At 38.3% G+C, this 20234-nt stretch overlaps 1 protein-coding gene across 1 annotated transcript in view; it reads left to right on the top strand.

The window, feature by feature from the left end:
* Window positions 1-19890, top strand: part of galntl6 (polypeptide N-acetylgalactosaminyltransferase like 6) — a 37185-nt gene extending 17295 nt beyond the window's left edge. Inside the window, exons 6-10 of the mRNA XM_088926919.1 lie at window positions 5375-5482; window positions 6612-6833; window positions 11998-12114; window positions 14716-14865; window positions 16053-19890. Coding sequence (XP_088783045.1) covers window positions 5375-5482; window positions 6612-6833; window positions 11998-12114; window positions 14716-14865; window positions 16053-16220 — 765 coding nt within the window. The 3' untranslated portion in view covers window positions 16221-19890. The remainder of the gene's footprint in view (window positions 1-5374; window positions 5483-6611; window positions 6834-11997; window positions 12115-14715; window positions 14866-16052) is intronic.
* The last annotated feature ends 344 nt before the right edge of the window (window positions 19891-20234 follow it).

Here is a 20234-nt window from a genome sequence, read left to right as displayed (position 1 = left end):
TCGTGTGTTGAACAGGACACTATATTTTAAATAAACATTGCCCGATGACTCCATGCAATGTTTTCTGAATATTGTTGGCTGAGAAAAAAAAAGATGAATGGATAGTTTTGAAGCTTAGCTTTTCCACTTCTAATCTTCAGAAAAATAGTTTCCAACCAGTGGAACTGTGGTGAATAAAAACAGACCTGGTAAATCTGAAGGCTGATGAAACAGTTGATCAGGGAGCTAAAGAAGGACAGACTTGGCTCAGTTACAACAAAACACTCAGGAGCAGAAGCCTACCAGATGTGCTTGCTATAACTAGACAAAGCAACTCCACAAATATGATCTTATTGGGCTTCCTTCAGGAAAAGGAATGTGTTTCTCTGAAAATGTCAAACTGCAGTAATAGGTGAGCAACGTGAGCAAGGTTTTGTTTACTAATACTTCTACCAGCAATACTTCTACTTTAAAGGTACCATGTCAGGTTACATATATCACCAGGGTAGTAATGCCTTAATATAAAAATTACAGATTTCAATTGCTGGATTTTTTTTTATTTCCAATGCTATTGACAGTTTGACACAACATCTAATTTACTTTACATAAATAAGTCTTTTCAATGCTTTTCTTAAGAAAAAAAATAATATCCCCACTACATAAAATCCTTTTGGCAATCCAATTTCCAAGCATTAGCTTGCTATGTATATTTTTAAAAGGATCTTATGATCACATCTGGTGTTTTTTTCCAAATGGCAGCTGGGATAGATGGGGTATTGAGAATTGAAGTTATGCTAAGGAACTCTGATGTTATGGATGGATATTTCACTTTTAAAGCTGCCAAATTCTCTTTGAAGGGCATTCTACAGAGGTTAAATTAACCATGTTAATGGCTCTAAAACTAAATGTTTTTGCATAATTTGATATCTTGTAATTGTTTCCAACAAGCACACAAGTGATGTGTAAATTGAAACACTCAAGAGTTTGTGCGTCAGACCCTGAATACTGACATCTGTGCAGATCTGCGAATGACTGCAGGCAAGGACAAGGAGACACCAAGAGCCAGATGTACAGCTTTTGCCTTATATCATTCTTTCGTGGTGCAGAATTGGTAAAACTTATTTGTAGAATGGTTCTCTTTGAGGGTGTTACAAACAAGTATTAAGATCTAGTGAAGAATCTTAATCACTGCTGTTCAGCTTTAGCTTAAAGGTTGCAAGACCAAAGAACTTTAAACCTTAACTAGCTGGACAGAGAACGGTATTTTGTCATCCCATGTCTTCTACTTACAGCTTTTTGGTGTTTTTTTTCTTCTTTTTCTGTCAATCAGAGCCCCCACCACCTTTTTTGGGCAGAGATGAATTTCCTTATCCGTAATGAAGGATTGTACAACTCAGAATGCACAAGCGAATATAGTCAAACATCAAGCAAGAAAGTAATAATTTCTATGGCTTCTTTAGGGAAAAGTGGCCATTAGACCCCAAAGAGTTGGGTTGACTAATATGTTTATTCTTTTGGGCATTGGGATGTTTTTGTTCTTCATGAATATATTTTGAGGCATTAGATGATAAGTCAAACTTCTGTTTATTGTATCTGACACGCCTGCCATCTTTGAGGTTTCATTATCCCATTTTCTTTCTGTCTGTCATTGAGAGGCCTGTAATTGGAATGCAGCCCTTTTCTCCTTGTCTGGAAACCATGGTAACCACACTAAGAGTTCAGAAGCTAAATTGCCCGAGTCTAGTTTTTTTTTTTTCCTGGTGACAGATTCTTTAGAGACAGTAATGTCACACAAGGTCTTATTTTAGTCATCTTAGATCGTTCATCTCATTACAATCGGCTGACCTTAAGTTCACTGCCCATGCTTTTTAGTCATAAAAGGAAAAGAAGAGAGGTACTTTTATTACGACATTACTGCAACGTAAAAGTACTTTTCATTTCTGGTTTTAAATGAGAGAAAATGGGATTATTTAGAAACGATTCTGCGACGGTTTGATCTTTCTGCCCGGGATTCACAATTGTTTTTGTGTAACCATACTTTGCCTTTTTTAACTCAAATGTTGGCATCTTTGTTTGAAATCAAAGCATTTTGAAAGCTTTTCAATTTGATGCTGTGTGTCATTGTGACTAAATATCTCTGCAGGAAATAACTTTTAGTAAGTGATGCAATTAAAATCCTACCGAGGTACAGTCACATGTCTTGTAAGAAAGTCATAAAGAAGACAATGAGTGACTCAAGTTTTATATTTTAAGTGGTTGAAAATTTCTAAAAGGGGCCTACACTTCAGAACACAAGAGTGCCTTAAATTTAATTGAAGTCTGTTATCATTTGGAATATGGACCAATAGCACCCCCAAGCTGTCAGCATGAATTAGGCTCCTTGTATAAACTCAAGAATAAAGTGTAACACCTGTCTACTTTGCTTTTCTTTTCCATGACTGTCTTTGCAATGAGATTTTCCCCCTTGGCTTAGTTACCTTGGCAAGTGACATTGGAGTGTCAGCCACCGTGAAATCTTAACTCTCCAGATTTCACACAAGGATGAGGAGGGGAAAGAGGAGATGGGGTCATGTTATGACTTTCAGGCACACCAAAATCACAGCCTCCAGGCCAACTGATAACACAATGTCTGAACTATGCTGTCTCGTCCTAGTCATTATGGTCCTCTGGTACTCATCCCAATTGCCTAGCTCTTTCAATTGTTTAATCAAACTCTTATTTGAACTAATAATTTGATGTAATCCTGTTTTAAAATTCATTCGCCAAAAATAGTTGTGACTTTCACCATAAATTATGAAATTGAAATCGTTATCGATTCTGCAAACACACTCAAGCAAGAATCTTGTTTTTTTTTATCCAGCAGTCAACACTGACAATAGCTCAGCAGCCTTATTTATTTTGTTGTTGCTTCTTCCTGGGGAAAAAGGGAAATCATGGGTATAAATTCTGTGAAAGAATCAGTAATAAGTTAGCTTGACCCTTAGCTGAAACTGTCATGAATTTGCCTTGAAATGTTTGACGTGCAGGAATCCGAGCAACTACAAAACAGTGGGAAAGACTAAATGTGTGGAAGGAAGACACTCTCCCATCTGTCACAGCGTGGAAACTGCAAGCACTTTTACATCTTCTCAGCCGAAACATATCCTGCATGTCACCGCATATCAACAGTTTCACTTGATTCAAATCCCAAGAGTGTCTTGAGTGCTTTAACAAAGAAGTAGTACAACAGGAATACATCAAAGACAGCGGTTTAGCAAGCTGAAGAGATTCTGAGAATAGCTTAAAAGGATGGAAAAAAAGTGTGAACAAGCTAAAATACAGCATAAGGACTGAACTTGAGCTGTATATTGTTCATTAGATTTTTGAGCCTTGCTACAAGACTGCCTATGAATTAGGCAGGATACTTTGAAATAGAATTTGAGTTCATATACTGCCAGTCAAACTGAGATTAAACACCAGCATCAACGACTTGCTATTTTATCTATGCATATAGTGTAAAATAATGATGTCACTCTCCAAGATCAAGACACCCTGCTGGGCTTTCTTAAATACTTTGTAGTTCAGGGTTTTTCAATAATGAGTCGAGGATCTTTCCGGTAGTAGTTTTGGAATTCCTTTGCCTGATGATTATTCTAACACAAGGAAACAAGAGTATGCCTGACATGGTTCAGAACTTGTGTTTAGAATTGAACTTTTTTTAATTGAGTGCTTTAATTGTTCTAAGGCTTTTCAAACCTATTCCCAGCAATTAAATAAGCTGTAGGAGACTAGAACATACAATTCAATCTATCCTAGGAGCATGTCTGCAAAGCTCCTCTCATTTAGGTCTAGGTCATTCTGAAACTTAAGTAGCTGAACTCTGGCCAACCAAATAATTTTTACTATGGATTCCTAGCCATGGCTGCACATTATTTATTGGTCACCTTGTGCGTTTGTTTAGGCAGCCATAGGGAAGCATTAGTTTAAAAATATATGTAATAATTTGAGTATAGGGGGCACAAATTAATGTACAAATGTTTTATAACCCATTATACATTAAAAAAAACATGAATACAGTAACAGTAAGTGATTAACTGAAGTCAGTCCTTTGCCATTTATAAACGGTGTGTTTGCTCTGTACTTGTAGCATGATTTGCACCTCATAAAATAAAGTGTTACTGCAATTATTAAGAACAGACGGAATAAAATTCTGTGTGCTATTGGCACCAAAAGCTTCTTCAAGCTCAGCGATTTGTATTTATAGTTGATGCTTTCGCTATCTTCATATTCTGCACTTGTCTACATTCAACATCATCTGCCAGGTGTTTGCCTAGTCTTGCATTTTATCAGAGTTCTTTTTTGAATTTCATTTACTGCTGCTGCAGTCCTATTTTAGTATTCTCAGCAATCCTAACTACTTTGCTAACTAGAAAAACTAGATCATTTATATATATAGAAAGTATAATACAGTACATATCTGTACTTTTTACTACAAATCTGTGTTCGTCTATTATTTATGCGCCCAAATTTGACAGTTACCATCTATTTATTTAGGTAAGCTGAAACGTTTTCTGCATGTAGGATACATTGGAAAAAGCTTTTCTTGGGGGGGGGGGTGGGAGGAAATGGAAGCAAGAAATAGCTCACTGGAAATATACTAAACATGGGGAGCAGCCCACTGTAACAGTGTGCCTCAGACTCCTCCAGCATTCTAATGTCTAGTGTTTAGAGTGCTTATATAATGCACTTTTCAGGTTTGTGGATGTCAAGGCTGCAGTAGGGGAGCCTTGGTGTAATCTTTTATTTTTAACAGCTACAACTGAGCTGCAATTTCTTAATGCTTTTGAAAGAGGAAGGTCCGGGGGACAGTGTTGGGGGGGGGGTGTCGGCCGACCTCCCCTTAATCTGGCCATGAACTTGTTTATTGGAATAAGAACAAGAAAATGATGCCCTGGAACAAAAATCTTTGAAAGTCATCACGTATATACAGTATGTTAGCCTCTGGCTCTGAAAATAATTACTCAGAATCATCTTCCAAAATGCTTATGTGTCCTTAGATTTATTTGTCCTTAAAGACGGCAAAAACAACAGCTGTTGGAGCCAATCAAAGTTCAGCAGTTCTCCCTACAAGGGACATGTGAACTCTAACTGAGACGATGTCAGTATGAAAAAAGCCCAAAGTATTTGCTGGGTTTAAGATGTGATCAATGTAACAAACTGCAGGAAAGGTTTTGCATATTTTAAACTAAATTTATGCGTTGGTGGTCTGTGATTTTTAAATCCCTGAAATGAAAAGGCCCTGACTAGCTTTTTTGGCACTTACATTTTCAATATTATGGTTAAAGAAGCACTTCTTTCTTCATCAACTAGTCTTTTTTCTTGACGCTTGAGTACTGCTTTTTCATTTTTGTTCCAGGTTTGGATGTGTGGAGGAAGTATGTATGATGTCCCATGTTCTAGAGTCGGTCACATTTACCGAAAGTATGTCCCCTACAAAGTGCCCTCTGGGACCAGCTTAGCAAGAGTAAGTCTACTGCGGTTGAAGAATGTGAAAAGGTTTTGATCATGTGCTTTTCGGTGGAGAAATATTTACATCAGAATGACAAACTTCTATTCAAGTTTCCATTCCATACAAGTCCATTCACGTCAACATGCTTATTTTATTTTTTTCAGTCACATAACCAGGGAAGGTCCTACAGGAAACATCGGCCCCCTGGAAACAGAAAATATAGAGTAGCTAACCCATGCATTCACTGAGATCACTGGAGCACCTGACAAAACGCTTGCAATCATAGAGAAGTCATGCAAACACAAGCTGAGTGATGCTCATTCACTTAATCAGATCTCTTTCAGCATAGTAGAGTTTGTAGCTTATATAAAAAAGAAAATCATGGTGAATAGTCATAGAAACTCACCCAATGACTTGATAACCTTTGACCTTTCCACATTTCTGCAGCCTCTGCTGGATAGATTGTAAGAAAAAACAGATAATCTGCTGACACTGGAGTTTAATACAAATATTGACAAAGGTTGGATATTGCAGGGTATGATATATTTATTTAACAAGCAGTAGCAACAATAATTAGAAAATGCATTTTTACATCAGAAAATGCATTTTACTTTTTTCAAGTATAATCAGCATATCCCCCCCCCCACCCCCAGATCCAGATGCAACTTAGTGCCAGAAGACCTTTTAATTCAACAGCTTACAGACTGTACTAAGCAAAGGAAAGCCAGCAGCCTTCGCATTAAATTCTAATGTTTAAATCCTCTGATATGACTTTGTCATGTCTCTCCTTCATTGATTAACGGTTGGCTCTAAAGGCTTCCACCATGCTAGGAATAAATCTGTCCCAAAGTTAAATGAAAAATATTCCAAAGACTGGAAAATACCAGAACACAATATTTAGAGTGTGCAAACGTAATCTTTCCCGTTTGCCCCTTTTCTACAAAGACTGCACGACATCCCAGCCCACGAGCCTCTCTCCTGCCTCCTGGGTGACATGGGTTACTGTCCTTCGACATTGCTGTGCCCACAATACACACAACATCATGTTCACTAAATAGTAATCTCCCAGTATCCCAGCATTAGGTCACAGTTCTGGGTTCTCAGTATTGTCACCAAGAGATATAATGTTGCGACGCAATTTCAGAACCTGAAGCGAGTCGCGGAGACATGGATGGATGAATACACAGAATACATCTACCAACGGCGGCCGGAATACAGACATCTGTCAACCGGGGACCTGACAGCGCAGAAGGAGCTACGCAAACATCTCAAGTGCAAGGACTTCAAGTGGTACATGACTGCTGTTGCCTGGGACCTGCCCAAGTACTACCCTCCTGTAGAGCCTCCACCGGCGGCTTGGGGGGAGGTAAGCAAGTCGCCGTACGATTCGCCGTACGATTTGCTGACGCGTTCCGGGATTTGTTTGTTTAGTAGGTGTTGGTGCAGTTCCGTAGGACTCGCACATTTTGTTCCTCTTGTTTTCTGCCCTGAGTGACCACAGTCTGGAGGGTGTTTTTTTAAGGACTGTCAATTTGGCGACGGCACAGAGAACTGTTCTGGTAGCAGGACTGGGTTTGTGGCCCCCTCCTCCATGGTGTTTCTAGGCCAGATCTGGAACCCTGACGCTTTTGTATTAAAGGAGTTTCTGCCAGATAAAATTCATATATCTAGGGCAGAGGGGGTCAGAAAAGGAATACCAGGCTCTGTCAAGCTGGACTGCCACACAGGCATTCGACTGACATTTATAGGGCCCTGGGTCAGGCATTGCAGAGGCTGTGTGATTTGTGGAAAGGCGCTTTCTTCTCCTGTGGATTTTCCCATCAGCAACATTTATTACTTCTTTGTGGATGAAAGAGAGACTCCGCGAGCATTTGCATTCGCAATCATAATTAGGAAGTGCACTGAAGCGTACAGTTGTAAAAGCCTTAATGTATTTAAGATTAAATTTAGGTTTACTTCAGTACACTAATACTGGATTACATTGTTGTGCGAGTTTGTAATTTAAAGAGGTGGGCTGTGTGGTGGCAGAGTTCAAGGCTGCTACTTTGCTGAAAAGGATTTATAATGCAGCAATGCCATTCAGGACTTGTTCCATCACAGGAAAGCTGATAAGCAATTGCACAATATCTGTGTCCTTGAAGAGCTGTAACATAATGTTAAGGTGTTCTTGGTGATTTCTGTGTTTTTTCACTTCGGCCTTTTTCCCATATTTTACATGAACTGATTTTTTAAAACTATATCTTTAAACCAACATATCATTGAAACTGTGAAATCTGCTATAAAATGCGTTAATAGGTAAAACAGGAAAAAATGATTACATGACAGATATGTAAACCTGCACTTTTAAATGAGGAGTCCTGAAACAAGCTGAGGATTGTTGGGTTATTAAGTTATACATGCCTCCAAGGATGGGTTAAGGTAAACTTATAATTACCCTCACAAGGAAGGATATTCTCAGGAGAAAAGTCTATATTTCTAATTAAAAAGGGCAGAAAAAAAAGAACAGAAACCTGATGGCCATATAAACAAATGTGGTTGAAGCAGAAACAGGACAAGTGAAGGATGAACCACACTGATACAATCATTGATAATGTGAAAGGTGGCAAGATTTGATTGATACATGAGTATGTAGCAATATGAGAACTGGCAAAAGATTTTTCAAAAACGATGTGTTCTCTTTTAATTATGTATCCAGTTCTTAATTTTTAGAGCACTTGTGCTGATATCTGCGAATCAATCTCAAACTAAATGTCTCATGTGATATATTCTTGCTTTAGGAGGCTGTTTGTAGATTATCCATAATAATGTTCCATGTCCTTCCTTGGAGTCCAAGGTAGCTCGCTTATACTCCTTTCCCACTAGCGCATCCAAACCGAGAGGGCTCTGCGTGCTGTACTTGGCCATTAAAGATTCCATGGCTTGTTGAAAGAACAAGGTTATTATTTCCATTAAGCTCTTGCAATCAGACCAACACGACATCCCCCCTTAATCCAATTAGGGAAGCAGTTTCTCACTCCTCCTGATCTACTACATAGTGGGGTTGCAACGGTCCGTCATCCAGAGACTGCTGTTCAGTTCAGTGGTGGAGGAAGTGAGTTCCTTCCTATTTGTGTGAAGGGCTTTAAGGGGCTTTATGAATTTTCACCACCAAATCACTTCAGCCTGCATTGGTCTGTGATCATGAGACAAAGCAGCTTCCGTTCTGTATGTAGATCAGAAGAAGGAAATGTTCATCTCCAGTTCGCCAAAGAAGCGCGGGCTCTTGTGACAGCTCATGTGGGCAGAATTCAAGAAGAAGCTTGGAAATCCCATTCAGATTTCATACGTTTGAATTAGTTGCAAAATCAATGAGAGAAACCAAAACCACCACAAAATTATTTTTAGAAACGCAAAGCTACCAAGTATTACTCCTGAAATGGAAATTGGGGCTTTTTCTAAGAACATTTTCTGTCCTTTGACTGACCACATTCACCGTGTGTCTCAACATGTAACACAGATTAGGTACCGTAGTGGATGAGCGATTTAGTCATGCTGGTGCGCTGGTGGAAATTTATTTTAGGCTTAACATCTTTCAGGTTGCCCATCAATAGGACTATCATCAGACCAGCCATTCGGCTGGCTAGTTTCAGATCAGAACCTGAACATTTTCTGCACCCTTATGATGACTTTAATAGAAAAATGGTTTCTCATGAGTTAAACTACCAGCAATACACAAATAATGCCACGCATTTTTAATGGGCTAAAACTTTTTTTGTTTCTTCGTAGGCCTGCAGACATAAAAGTGTCTCTTGTCTGCTGAAGAATGACTGTTGCTGTGTGCAACACAATATTTTATGGTTGATATAAAGGTCCACTTTGAAAAAGTTATAGAATTCATGATAATAACCATTCTAATAAAAATCTTACAAGGAACATTTTCTTGCATCCCCAACAATGTCCGTGTCCTTCCTTAACTCTGTACTGAAAAATGTGAAAACGTTTCTTTTCCAACAGCCCTCTAGACTAATATTTCTAAGATATAGGACAGCATTTACATGTGGTCCCTCTCGCTATATACAAACACAGCCCTGCAATGCTATCAGCCACAAATAGGCAGCTGCTGCTTATCCACTCTGCCAGTATTAACAAAGAAAACCAATCGCTAAAAAAGAATTAAGTGTATGTTAAAATTGAGTAGAAAAAATTATGCCTGGTAAATACCTCTTTCCCTAGTAACTGCTAGTAATTTTACTTTCAATCTGACAGCTTCATATCCTGACTTCTTCAATCTTAGCCCATCAGCCTGTCACTTTTCTTGATGTATTAAACAATAAAAGGCCCTCATAAGGTATTCAGTGCCATTTTCAAGGCACTTGAAATTGGTACCTTCCGCATTCAAGCAGTTCTAGTAAAAAGTGGGGGCATAAATAAGCCCTCATCTCTTCCCCCTGCTCTGGGCAAGGGCAGACGTCGGCTCACCTAGTTTTTCAAATTCCAAACCAGCCCGAAGAGCAGTTTAAATCTTCTTATTTCACTGATTAAATTTTCTTTTCCTTCTTTGTCTGCTTTAATAATTTACACCACGCATTATAACTTTTTGAACTTTATTAGAATATCACAAGAGCACACGTAGAAAACACTTAAGTATTAATTAGCACATTTACCGATTTTAGCAGTGACAAGACATCATGCCTAATTGTGACTTGTTCCCTTGCTATCAAAGTTGATTTTACTTCAGTGCATTCAATTATTTTACTCCTGATAATAGAAGCAAATTTCTTTGTGTCACATCCAGATGAAAATAATTGATTTGCGAAAAAAAAAAGGAAAAATCATATTCGTTTCAGTAACGGCACCCTGAAATAACTCATATTTAGAAAGTGAAGGCTGGAATGATAAAACTTTTAATTACAAGGCTTTTCGCTGTTCTTTCATCTTCCATTCACCTCAGAGCTCAATACAAGGCTTTGCGGGTGGAAAAGGAATCTTTTCTAAATAAATACCATGCATTATGGCCCAGTTGTGTGGCACTTGTTTAAAAAATTGACAATAAGAGAAAAAATGAAATCTTTTGTGAAATATAAAAAAGAAAATCTACTGTGATTTAAAAAATAGATTAAAGGCATCAATTTTTCTCTGATTAAAGTGCTTTTTTCACAATAGTTAAAGCAGGGTGAAAATGATGTTTTAAATTCAAGGCAAAAAAAATCAATTTATTGGCTTTGAGTTTCAAAGTGCTTTTCAGCCTGGATATCAGGCTGTGAAATTAGTATTAAGTTTCAGACTTCTTCTGCATCTCAGAATAACTGTGCCTATTAGACAAGTTCTATATTCTGTATATTTCTACTTTTTCTCACTGCCTGGCAGAATACAAGGCTTTGGATCAACCCTTTGTGCTGCCTAGAAGTTACTGTTTAGATTAGTTGACTTTGAATTTTTTTGCTCCTGGGAAATCTCTGTGGAAATGGAGATCATATGCAACAGCACGTTTGAGCACTTTGTGAAGGGGCAAATCAGTTTCTGTGTGTTCAAATAATCTGTTACAGAAAACTGACCTTTCCTTATAATAAACTCCAGTCTTGCATGACTCTTGTCACACCAGATGGTGCTGTAAAAGAAGGCTGGAAGGTTTGGTATTTATCTTTAATGCAGTTTGAAGAGCTTTTAGAGACTTTACAGGAATATATTTTACCATGCATTTCTGTACTTAAATGATTTTTAGTCAGGGATTTATTTATTCCATTGCATTTGTCCATGCTGCATAAATCACTCCACCCCACCAGATCTTTATTTTCTTAATAGAATGTGTTATGAGGTGATCAGCTATGCAGGACAAATTATAGTATGATAAAATGTAATTGGATGGCAATTTGAAGATTTTAGGAGAATTTTCACCCATTTTTGAATGTAGTATTTGGCTGTGCTAAAAAAGCAGTTTTCAAAAATACATCGAAGATGAATCTAGGAAATTAGGAGCGGGTTTCTCAGCCCCTGCATAATTGAAAGCAACAGCAGCTGAAGGCAAGGGCGCTTCACGAAAGACAAGGTCAGTTGTGTTGCGGGAGAGACTGCAGTGACAGGTATCATACAAGCCGTTATGTGAAGTGATGTACACAGCTGCTATGTAGGTGTCAAAGGAAAGGAACTAAAGACTGATTTCTGACCCAATCTTTTAGCAGTGACAAATAAAAATAGTATTATAAGGTTTAAGCTTCAACTATGTCTCCATGAAGGCGTCAAGAGGGAATCACATCTCATAAATTAGCGGTTATAGGTTTGCACCTTAAAATGCATAATTTAAAAATGCATCTAACAGAGAGATTCCTGGACAGTTTACCAAACCATAATCAGAGAAAAAAATGTCAGAGCTTATAACAGCCTGAAGCTATTAAGAGATGTTTTATTCAAAACATTTAATTTTAAACTAAAGCTGGCAAATCTTCAAAAGACATCCCAGTTTGATGTGTGTACATCTATACACAGTGTAAAGCTACAACCTGTTAAATAAAGTCAAAAGTCAGCTTAATCCAGACATTTCCTTTTTTTTCCAGGTACGGAATGTGGCCTCTAGTTTATGCATAGATAGCAAACACGGGGGTACAGGAACCGAGCTCCGACTGGATGTGTGCATGAAGGATGGGTCAGAACGCACATGGTCACATGAGCAGGTAAGCAACCTTTATTCCATTCTTCTTTGAGGACGATGTCCGTTTGTAAAGCACATGATTGTTTGCCACATCGAGCAATCAAGGGATGTACTTTCACTTATGCCTGTATCTGTACATGAAAATAATTGGTGGATTGTCATTGTGTAATAGTAAGCAAAGAGTTAGGTGTAACACAGTGAGTTTATATCTACCTATAACCTATAACCGCGCATAGTGAGCATATTATGGACTTGGCTTCACTCTTCCTGTTTAATGTTTGAATTAGATTCATAATTAGCCTGTGCAGCAGTGAATCTGGCCTGGTCTCATTTGCCATGTTTTCTCAGCTCAGTGGCACAGCTTTCTCCGCAAGGTACACTGATGTTAAGTTGTTTAGACTTCTGTAAGATCCCTGATCTGCCTCACATCTTTTCGGGATTGTTTTGGAACAATTACAACTGTTGTTCTATGCAGTATATCTTATTTTTTTAAAAATGGGACAGTCAAGCAGTTAAGATGATTTGCTATTTATAAACAGATTACTTTTTACTGTTTGCATCTGATTGCAAAAACCAAATGCATTTGCTAATGATTTTTACTTCAATATTCATCAGCGAACGAGCATTGCAGAGGTCCCTCAGTTATAACATTTGTTTGGCATTCGTAATTGTCTCTTGGCTGATAAAGTTAATGTGAATTTTGGCTCATGCAGTCTCTGCAGGCTCTTTATTCTCTTTAATTTTCTCCCCTCCGGGAAATACTGAGCCGGCCACTGTAAGTGCAACAAGCTATGAAAAACACAGACATATTTCAAGAGCCCTGCAGAATTATTACCAGTAAATCCTCCTAAGCCCCCTAATTAATTATCGCTGATCCGCAGATTGACAGTCCCTGCTGTTTTTCATTTTGCATATTTCACTGCAGAAACTCTACAAAGTTTTTCTTCATTGTCTGGTAACTCTTGGCCTCATGGTTTACATAAAGAGCGCAATTCTGAATTTATAGGGACATCAAAATCATTTTAATTACTGCCCTTTGCTTTAATTCCCCTCTCTCCAGCTCAGTTTGGCAGTGTCACTGTTGGGGTTGGCTTAGCCTTTGGAATTTCTATTAGCAAAAACTAAAGCAAAGAAAAACCACGATTTAACAAAGTTAAGGGAAGGAATGTTTACTATTCTTAAACTTAATTAAATTCTTGTTATCTGAAGTATAACACATGTTAAATAGTACTAGTAATAGGTTTATTCCATGCTGAAAAGAGAAGAAAGAAAACACAACATTTCGGCTGTGTAAGATATTGACACCCGAAGAAGGCTCCACAGCCGAAACATTGTGTTTTCTGTCTTCTCTTTTCAGTGTGGAATAAACCTATTACTTGTTCCTTTGTAGCCTACGCATGCTGACGCAGCTACCCACCTGAACATGTTAAATAGTGTCACCTTGACTCCAATCCATCCCCAAATGATTAATATTATTTTTTTCTTATTAATGTCTGTAATTCTAAATATTTTCTGTATTAAAATCTTTTAAAATATGTTAATTTCTGACACTTAACTAAATAGGTGTGCATACTATATGCAAAAGTGTGATATCACTCTTGTGATATCTCTGCAATCTCATAGTCTTCTCATTTTAAAACAGTTCATGTCCTGCCTGATTAACTCATTAAAATAAAATGTATTAAGTAATTGGATGGGTTTCAGTTTTTCTTTGGATTTCTGAAAAGTATTAGGATTAAGGTTTTCAGATTCCATATTGATCATTTTTTGCCCTGAGTTTTTACTGTTGGGTATAGTGCCGTTGTTGTAAATCTCTGCTGTTTTTATTACAATATATATGAATGCTTTATTTAAATGTGCAGAGGAAAATGAGCACATAACTGCATGGCACAGCATTTACAGTGCAAAACACAGGGAACCTAGGATACCAACATCTAGGTAAGGCCATGTAACCTAGATAATGATATATTTCTAATAACAGGCATGACTTTTACCCAAAGCAAAGCTTTAAAGCAGCTGGGCCTTTTAGATTCTCGATACAGTCCTGTGTATCCTGTACTGTATATCAGTATAGCACTGGCAATATTATATGATAATAATATCTGCTAAGATACTTGATGGATATCTAACATTATGTGCCTGTTTGCATAGACAATGACCGCCACTGAACAATAAAATTAAGTACTAACTAAACAAATTCAAACATGGAAATGAAGACGACTGACTTATCTGTTCATTCATACTTTTAGAAACTCAATAATATATGGTTACCTATAAAGGTTCAGAAATAAACCAGACTTAGTTCTAAGATATAAACAGCAGCCCTCGGCTTCACAACAATAAGACCCTTAAAAAGGAGAAATGTAAAGATCAATTTATCTATTTGTTTTGACCACGGTAGTTTTTTTTTTATGCACTTAACCTTACATAATTTAAGGAGTCACATTAATGAAGATCAGATGGGGTTTCTAAATGTCTGATTAGTGAGGAGCTTCAGAAAATGCCCCTTAGGTGTACTGCAGGCATGTTTTCCAGTGTGCTAATTGTCTGAGTGTTACAGAAGCTGTTGTAAAGACGGTGTAAATAACAGCGATGGCGGGGTCTTGTCCCGCCGTTTCCGTAGATCTTTACTTTCGGCTGGAGAGAAGACATCAGGCCGGGGGACCCCCTGCACACCAGGAAGTTCTGCTTCGACGCCGTCTCCCACAGCAGCCCGGTGACGCTGTACGACTGTCACGGGATGAAGGGAAATCAGCACTGGAGCTACAGGAAGGTAAGGCGCTGTGCGGGCAGCTCCCCGGCGTATGGCGAGCGGCTTGGGCGCTGCCCCCATCACTGCTGGGCCGGCCGCCGCGAGTTACAGCGGTGCCGGATCTCATTAACCGCGTGGAGAAGGGGACCTGCACTACAGCTTTCACACGGGGGCGTCATAAATCAATCGGGAAGACATGCTGAAGAGCAACTGGCACAGGGAACCCACCTTATTCGGCTGTCTGATTCCAGTTCATTTTTTCATTTGCCTCCGGGGAGGTGGAAGGCTCACAGTCTGCAATATTTTCTAAAAAAAAAATAGAATACCGGAACTATAAGAGGTTGCTCTTGAAGGCTTTCTATGTCTGATTGGTTGGAAATACAGTATCATAAAATATAATATCCTAAAATATATATATATGTCATCAATTGTGCAATAAAAAATATATCTATTTATAATATATCAACTAATTGTTTTCCGCTAATAATCATGGCCAAGTTAGAGTTTTTGTCTTCTCCGCCTCTATTAAATTCTCCTCTGCAGTGAGCATTAGCAATCACTGATCCCCTATTCATTTTAAAACTGAATTACATTTCAAGCAATTCTTCAGTGACGCCTGATTGCTATTGCATGACGTATGGTGTCATGACACAATATTTCTCAAATAAAACTGGTGTTTTAAAAAATGTTTAACTATAAAAACAACTGGTCGTGCATTTGCTTTTAGGTTGCTACTTATATTGGAATTTAGCAATACCAAATCATTGTGTTATAGGGGTGAAGTCCAAAGGTGTTTACTTTTTCCCTGCTTAAAGTAAAAAGAGACATATTTACATTCAGCTCTGCTGCCAGATGGTTTGTTGTGTCAGCACAAAACATTCATATACAAGGAGGCTTGGTACAAATAAATATTGATAACAGGCTGCCCCACTCCGACAGTTAGAAAACTGCAGAAAACAAGCAAACAAGCTAAACAAAACCATGTTTATATACAATTGTGCTGTGAAGTTTACATTTTTCATAACAGATTTAGGCTTTGAACTTAAATCCCTTACCATGAAATTAACTCAACTTTTCTGATTAAAAAGTTCCACTTCTAAAATTCTACCCTAGCTTTAATCTCGGGGGGCTGGGATGAGATAAGAAAGGATTAAAAAATTACTGGTTTTATTGTTACAATATTTTTTTCTCATTTTCTTGTGCTGCAGGATAAATCTTTGTATCACCTAGTGAGCAATAGCTGCATAGACTGTAGCCCCAGTGATAAGAAGATTTTCATGAACAAATGTAACCCTCTGTCTGAGACACAGCAATGGATTTTCCAGCACATAAATGCAACAGTCCTGGACAAATTCAACAGCGCTGCCAGTTCATAGGATTGCCAAATGGGGAAAAAAAGGAACAGATGATAATTATTCTTTTGTACCTCCTAAGGCATCTTAATTGATGGATTCGGGAGTTACGTTTCTCATCCACAGGAGGCCCTTTCTCAGGATCTCTAAAACCGGAAAAAAAAAGCAACAGCTTCTGCAAAAGGCTTCCAACAGGCACATATCAGAAACAACCAGGACAGCTGTGGGCCACTGAAAGGGAAATCATGGAGACTAACTTGGGTGCCTTGCTGGTCAAGGAGAAACTGACACAACACGCACTCTTCAAGCTCGGGGTCAAACTCAGGTCCAGCCCTTCTGCCATCGATTCCTGTTAAACGGGTGGAACTTCCTCTTGGTTCGGAGAAGGATCCTTCAGCCCCCTGAAAGGAAAAAGCATGGCTGTCCTTGCTTAGGTATTTCTTAAGAACAAACCAATGTGACCTGGACTCTGGGTCTTTCGTTCTGTTTATTTATTCTCATTGCTCATGTATATACTGTACTGTACTTGAACAGTTTCCCTTTTCAGGTTTGGTTGGGGTCAAAAATCAACAGAGGAAAATGTGGCCAGTAAAACGCCCCACACAAATATGGACTGGATTACATTCAGAGCTTTTGCTATAGTGCAAAACGAGAGCCATTTGTTGGAGTATGGAACAGGCTACCCTGTAGTTGAAACCAATGCCCTGGCTTCTTTTTCAAGAAACGGCTGGATAGGATTCTCAATTGACTACCAACATTTAAACAAACCAGATGGACCAAAAGGTCTCCACTCGTCTGTAACAGTTGTTATGTTCTTATGTTCCTATTTCAAATTCTGTAAATTCCCGTTACTTTGCAAAACAATGTTAAGTGGAAAAATACAGTAACTATGCCTTTCCTTTCTATATCTCTAATACTGTATATCATTTATTTTGTATTTTCTTTATTTATGGACAACTTACACCTTCAGTATTTTAATATTACTCTAAAAATGGAGAGTAAATATATCTCTCAGACGAAAAGCTTTGACAGCATTTGTTAAGTTCATGAATCAAAGATAGCTTTACTGAAGTTTCTGTGATATTCTGGTTTTATTTTCTAGAAAATGTGTAACATGCTCAAGAAATGTATGTTTTTATATGTCTTTTTTTAAAAAATGATTTTGCATTTATTAGATAAAATAGACCCAGAAAGTGGAAGAACAGACCCAGTCATAATCTGAATTTATACTGAATGCTGCTACGATCTGAGCAAAAGTCCCTTTTTAAATCCTTTTCCATTACTAAAAAATAAATTGAAGATAGTCTAAAGAAGATTAATAGTAGATTAAGGGTTTTTGCTTTTTTTTCTTCCTTTTGTTTCAACATTTCATTAGATCTTTCTACTTTTCCACTTCATCATGCCATGCATTTTATTGACTATCAAAATGAAAGATTCATTTGGGCATTATAATTTTTCTGCTCTACGGCCACTATTGTTCTCAAAATTACAAAATACAAACTAATGTTTACTTTAAGACCTATCTTTGTTACTCAAAGCTGCTTTATTCATTTGTTGTATGATATAAGTCATGTATATTCATCCTTACTTTTGGTTGTGGGGAAAAAAGTGGGATACGTTGCATTAAAGGGTCGCGTTTGTGGTATTTCAGTGATTAGTCAATTCTACTGCTTTTCCTGGCTGTGCAGATAGAAAAAGTGACGTCTGTGGTACCGAAGTGAATAGTGCATGCTATGACTTTCTGTGCTGTGAAGAAGAGGATCAAGGGCTGATGTACTGTTCCTGTTGATTTACATAGAGGAGGTGGCACGAGCTCTCTGTCCCGCGTTCCCCACGCTCTCACAAACTCCCACACATGACATTCCCACACGCACCCACTCAAACGGACGCTCACGCTGCAACTAATCGTCCTATCGCCTTTCTCTCCTGTTACTACTTCAACCCTCCTATTTTCCTGACCACTGCTCACTAGTTCGGATTCTCCCTGGAGCTCTCTAGTGCGCGTACACTCATTCAAAAGCTTGTTCTCTCCCTTACTTCCTGACTCTCGCTAGTCCCCGACCACGTTTCTGCCTTTGCGCCTTTTTGGATTGGTTGCTTCGCTGTATTCTCTCTACCCGGTTATGATGTTTCTTGCTGCACACAAATCCCAGGAGCCATGCGACACACTACAAGTTCAGCATGTCTGTCTGAGGGAAAGAAATAACTGTTTTTCTGAGGGGAAAAAAAATCAAAATGTTCCATCACATGGAGAGGAAAGGGTTATAAGAGAGCAATGTTTATCCATGTCAATCTGTGTAAAAATCAATTGGTGAAAGTCAATATACAGTACATGATGACTTTAGAGGTTAAAGATTTCAAAGGTTTTGGGGGTTTTCAAAGGGGGCAGCATAGTGACACAGTGGTCTGCATCACTGCCTCGCAGTGCTGGATCCTCAGGTTAAATTCGTGAAGTGCTACAGTATCCGTGTGGAGTTACCATGTTCTCCCTGTGTTCGTGTGGGGTTTTGCTGGGTGCTCCAGGATTTCCCCAAACACATGCTCGAGAATCTTGTAATCAATTCTTACAATCTTTGGCTTGTAAGAATCTGTGTGCCCTGCGATGGACTGGTGTCCTGTCCGGGATGTATCCCGCCTCGCCGGCCAGGACAGGCTCCAGCTCCCCCATGACCCTGTGTTGGATAGAAAATAGGTGGATGGGTTTCCCAAAGATTGCTGTGGTTGTTAGAGTTTCTCTTCCATATTCTGCCTTATTTACATGCATCACACAGGAAAAATTAGGAAAACGTTTAATTTTTGCATGAAATTAGATATGAAAGGCAGTATGTACAGTACATAAAAAGGGACAGTTCGCATAAAAATTGGAATTCAAGGATGGAATAATGTTGTTTTTTTATTCGGGTTATACAGAGTTGAATTTAAATTAAGATCTGGTTATGGATGATCAATTTACATAGGAAGTATTATTATTATTATTATTGCATTTATATTTGCATTTTCCATCCCAAAGGATCCCACACAGTTTACATATAGAAACGAAACTTCTTCAATCACCGCTGAACTGCACCTGTCTTATGCATCGGCCTTTTCTTTTCCAGCTGCCCTACTACGAAGCAAGGAGTTTACTTCACCACTTGCATTAAGGGGGAGCGTTTTAGGTAGGTCTGATGGTGCAAACCCAGAGTGGGCAATGTAGCTGAGACCCCCGGGTTAACACCGCTACTCTTCAGCTGTAGTCAACAGCGCTACGGGATCCCTAATGGTCATGCAGTAAAGACCTCAGCCTGTTGTCTCATCAGAAGGATAGGACCTTCTACAGTTCGATATATATCCTGTCACCCAGAGAACTGACAACTGGATCAGAATGAAGAGTACTGCCTGCTGGTCCCCCAACGCCACCTACAGCAGCAACCTGCATTTCCTTAGTTATCGCACCACAGCCCAGGTCCGTCCTTGCTCATGTTCTGAAATCTGACAAAATCAAAATATATGGTGGTAAAGTTGTCTATTCTTTAATTAACCTTCTTTTTGAATCTGTGTAACAATATGAATGAGGGGAAATTTTACTAAAAAATACCAAATTAAATATGTGTAATCAATTTTTCTATCAGTCCTTCCCCTGACTCTGAATCATGGAGAAGTAAAACAATTTTGTCTGGACTTTGATTTGAATAAATACCCCTTGAACACAACAAATCAAAGACTCTTGAGTCTTTGTTTCTTTTTCCTTTTCCTGTTTTCATTTTACTTTTCTTTATCTGGAGTTATGTAATAGGAGATGTTGTTGTTTTTAGTCAATGTAAAGTTTATTATTATATATAATACCATATATTGCATTTCATACTGTAGTACTGTATGTTATTTAGAACCAAGTTATGTCAGTAGCTTAATGGCATTAGTTGTTAAACACATTTACAGAATTCAGATTTTTTTAAAACTTTGTATATCACTAATGCATACTTTAGTTTTACAGCATAACAGTATGCTACTGTCACCAGGAATTAATGTGGATTTGTAATAGAATGCGTTCTTAAAAAT

The sequence above is a fragment of the Atractosteus spatula genome, chromosome 1 (genome assembly GCF_055471065.1).
Source record: "Atractosteus spatula isolate fAtrSpa1 chromosome 1, fAtrSpa1.hap1, whole genome shotgun sequence".
Classification (NCBI taxonomy): Eukaryota; Metazoa; Chordata; class Actinopteri; order Semionotiformes; family Lepisosteidae; genus Atractosteus; species Atractosteus spatula.
This window is presented reverse-complemented; position numbering and strand designations above follow the sequence as displayed.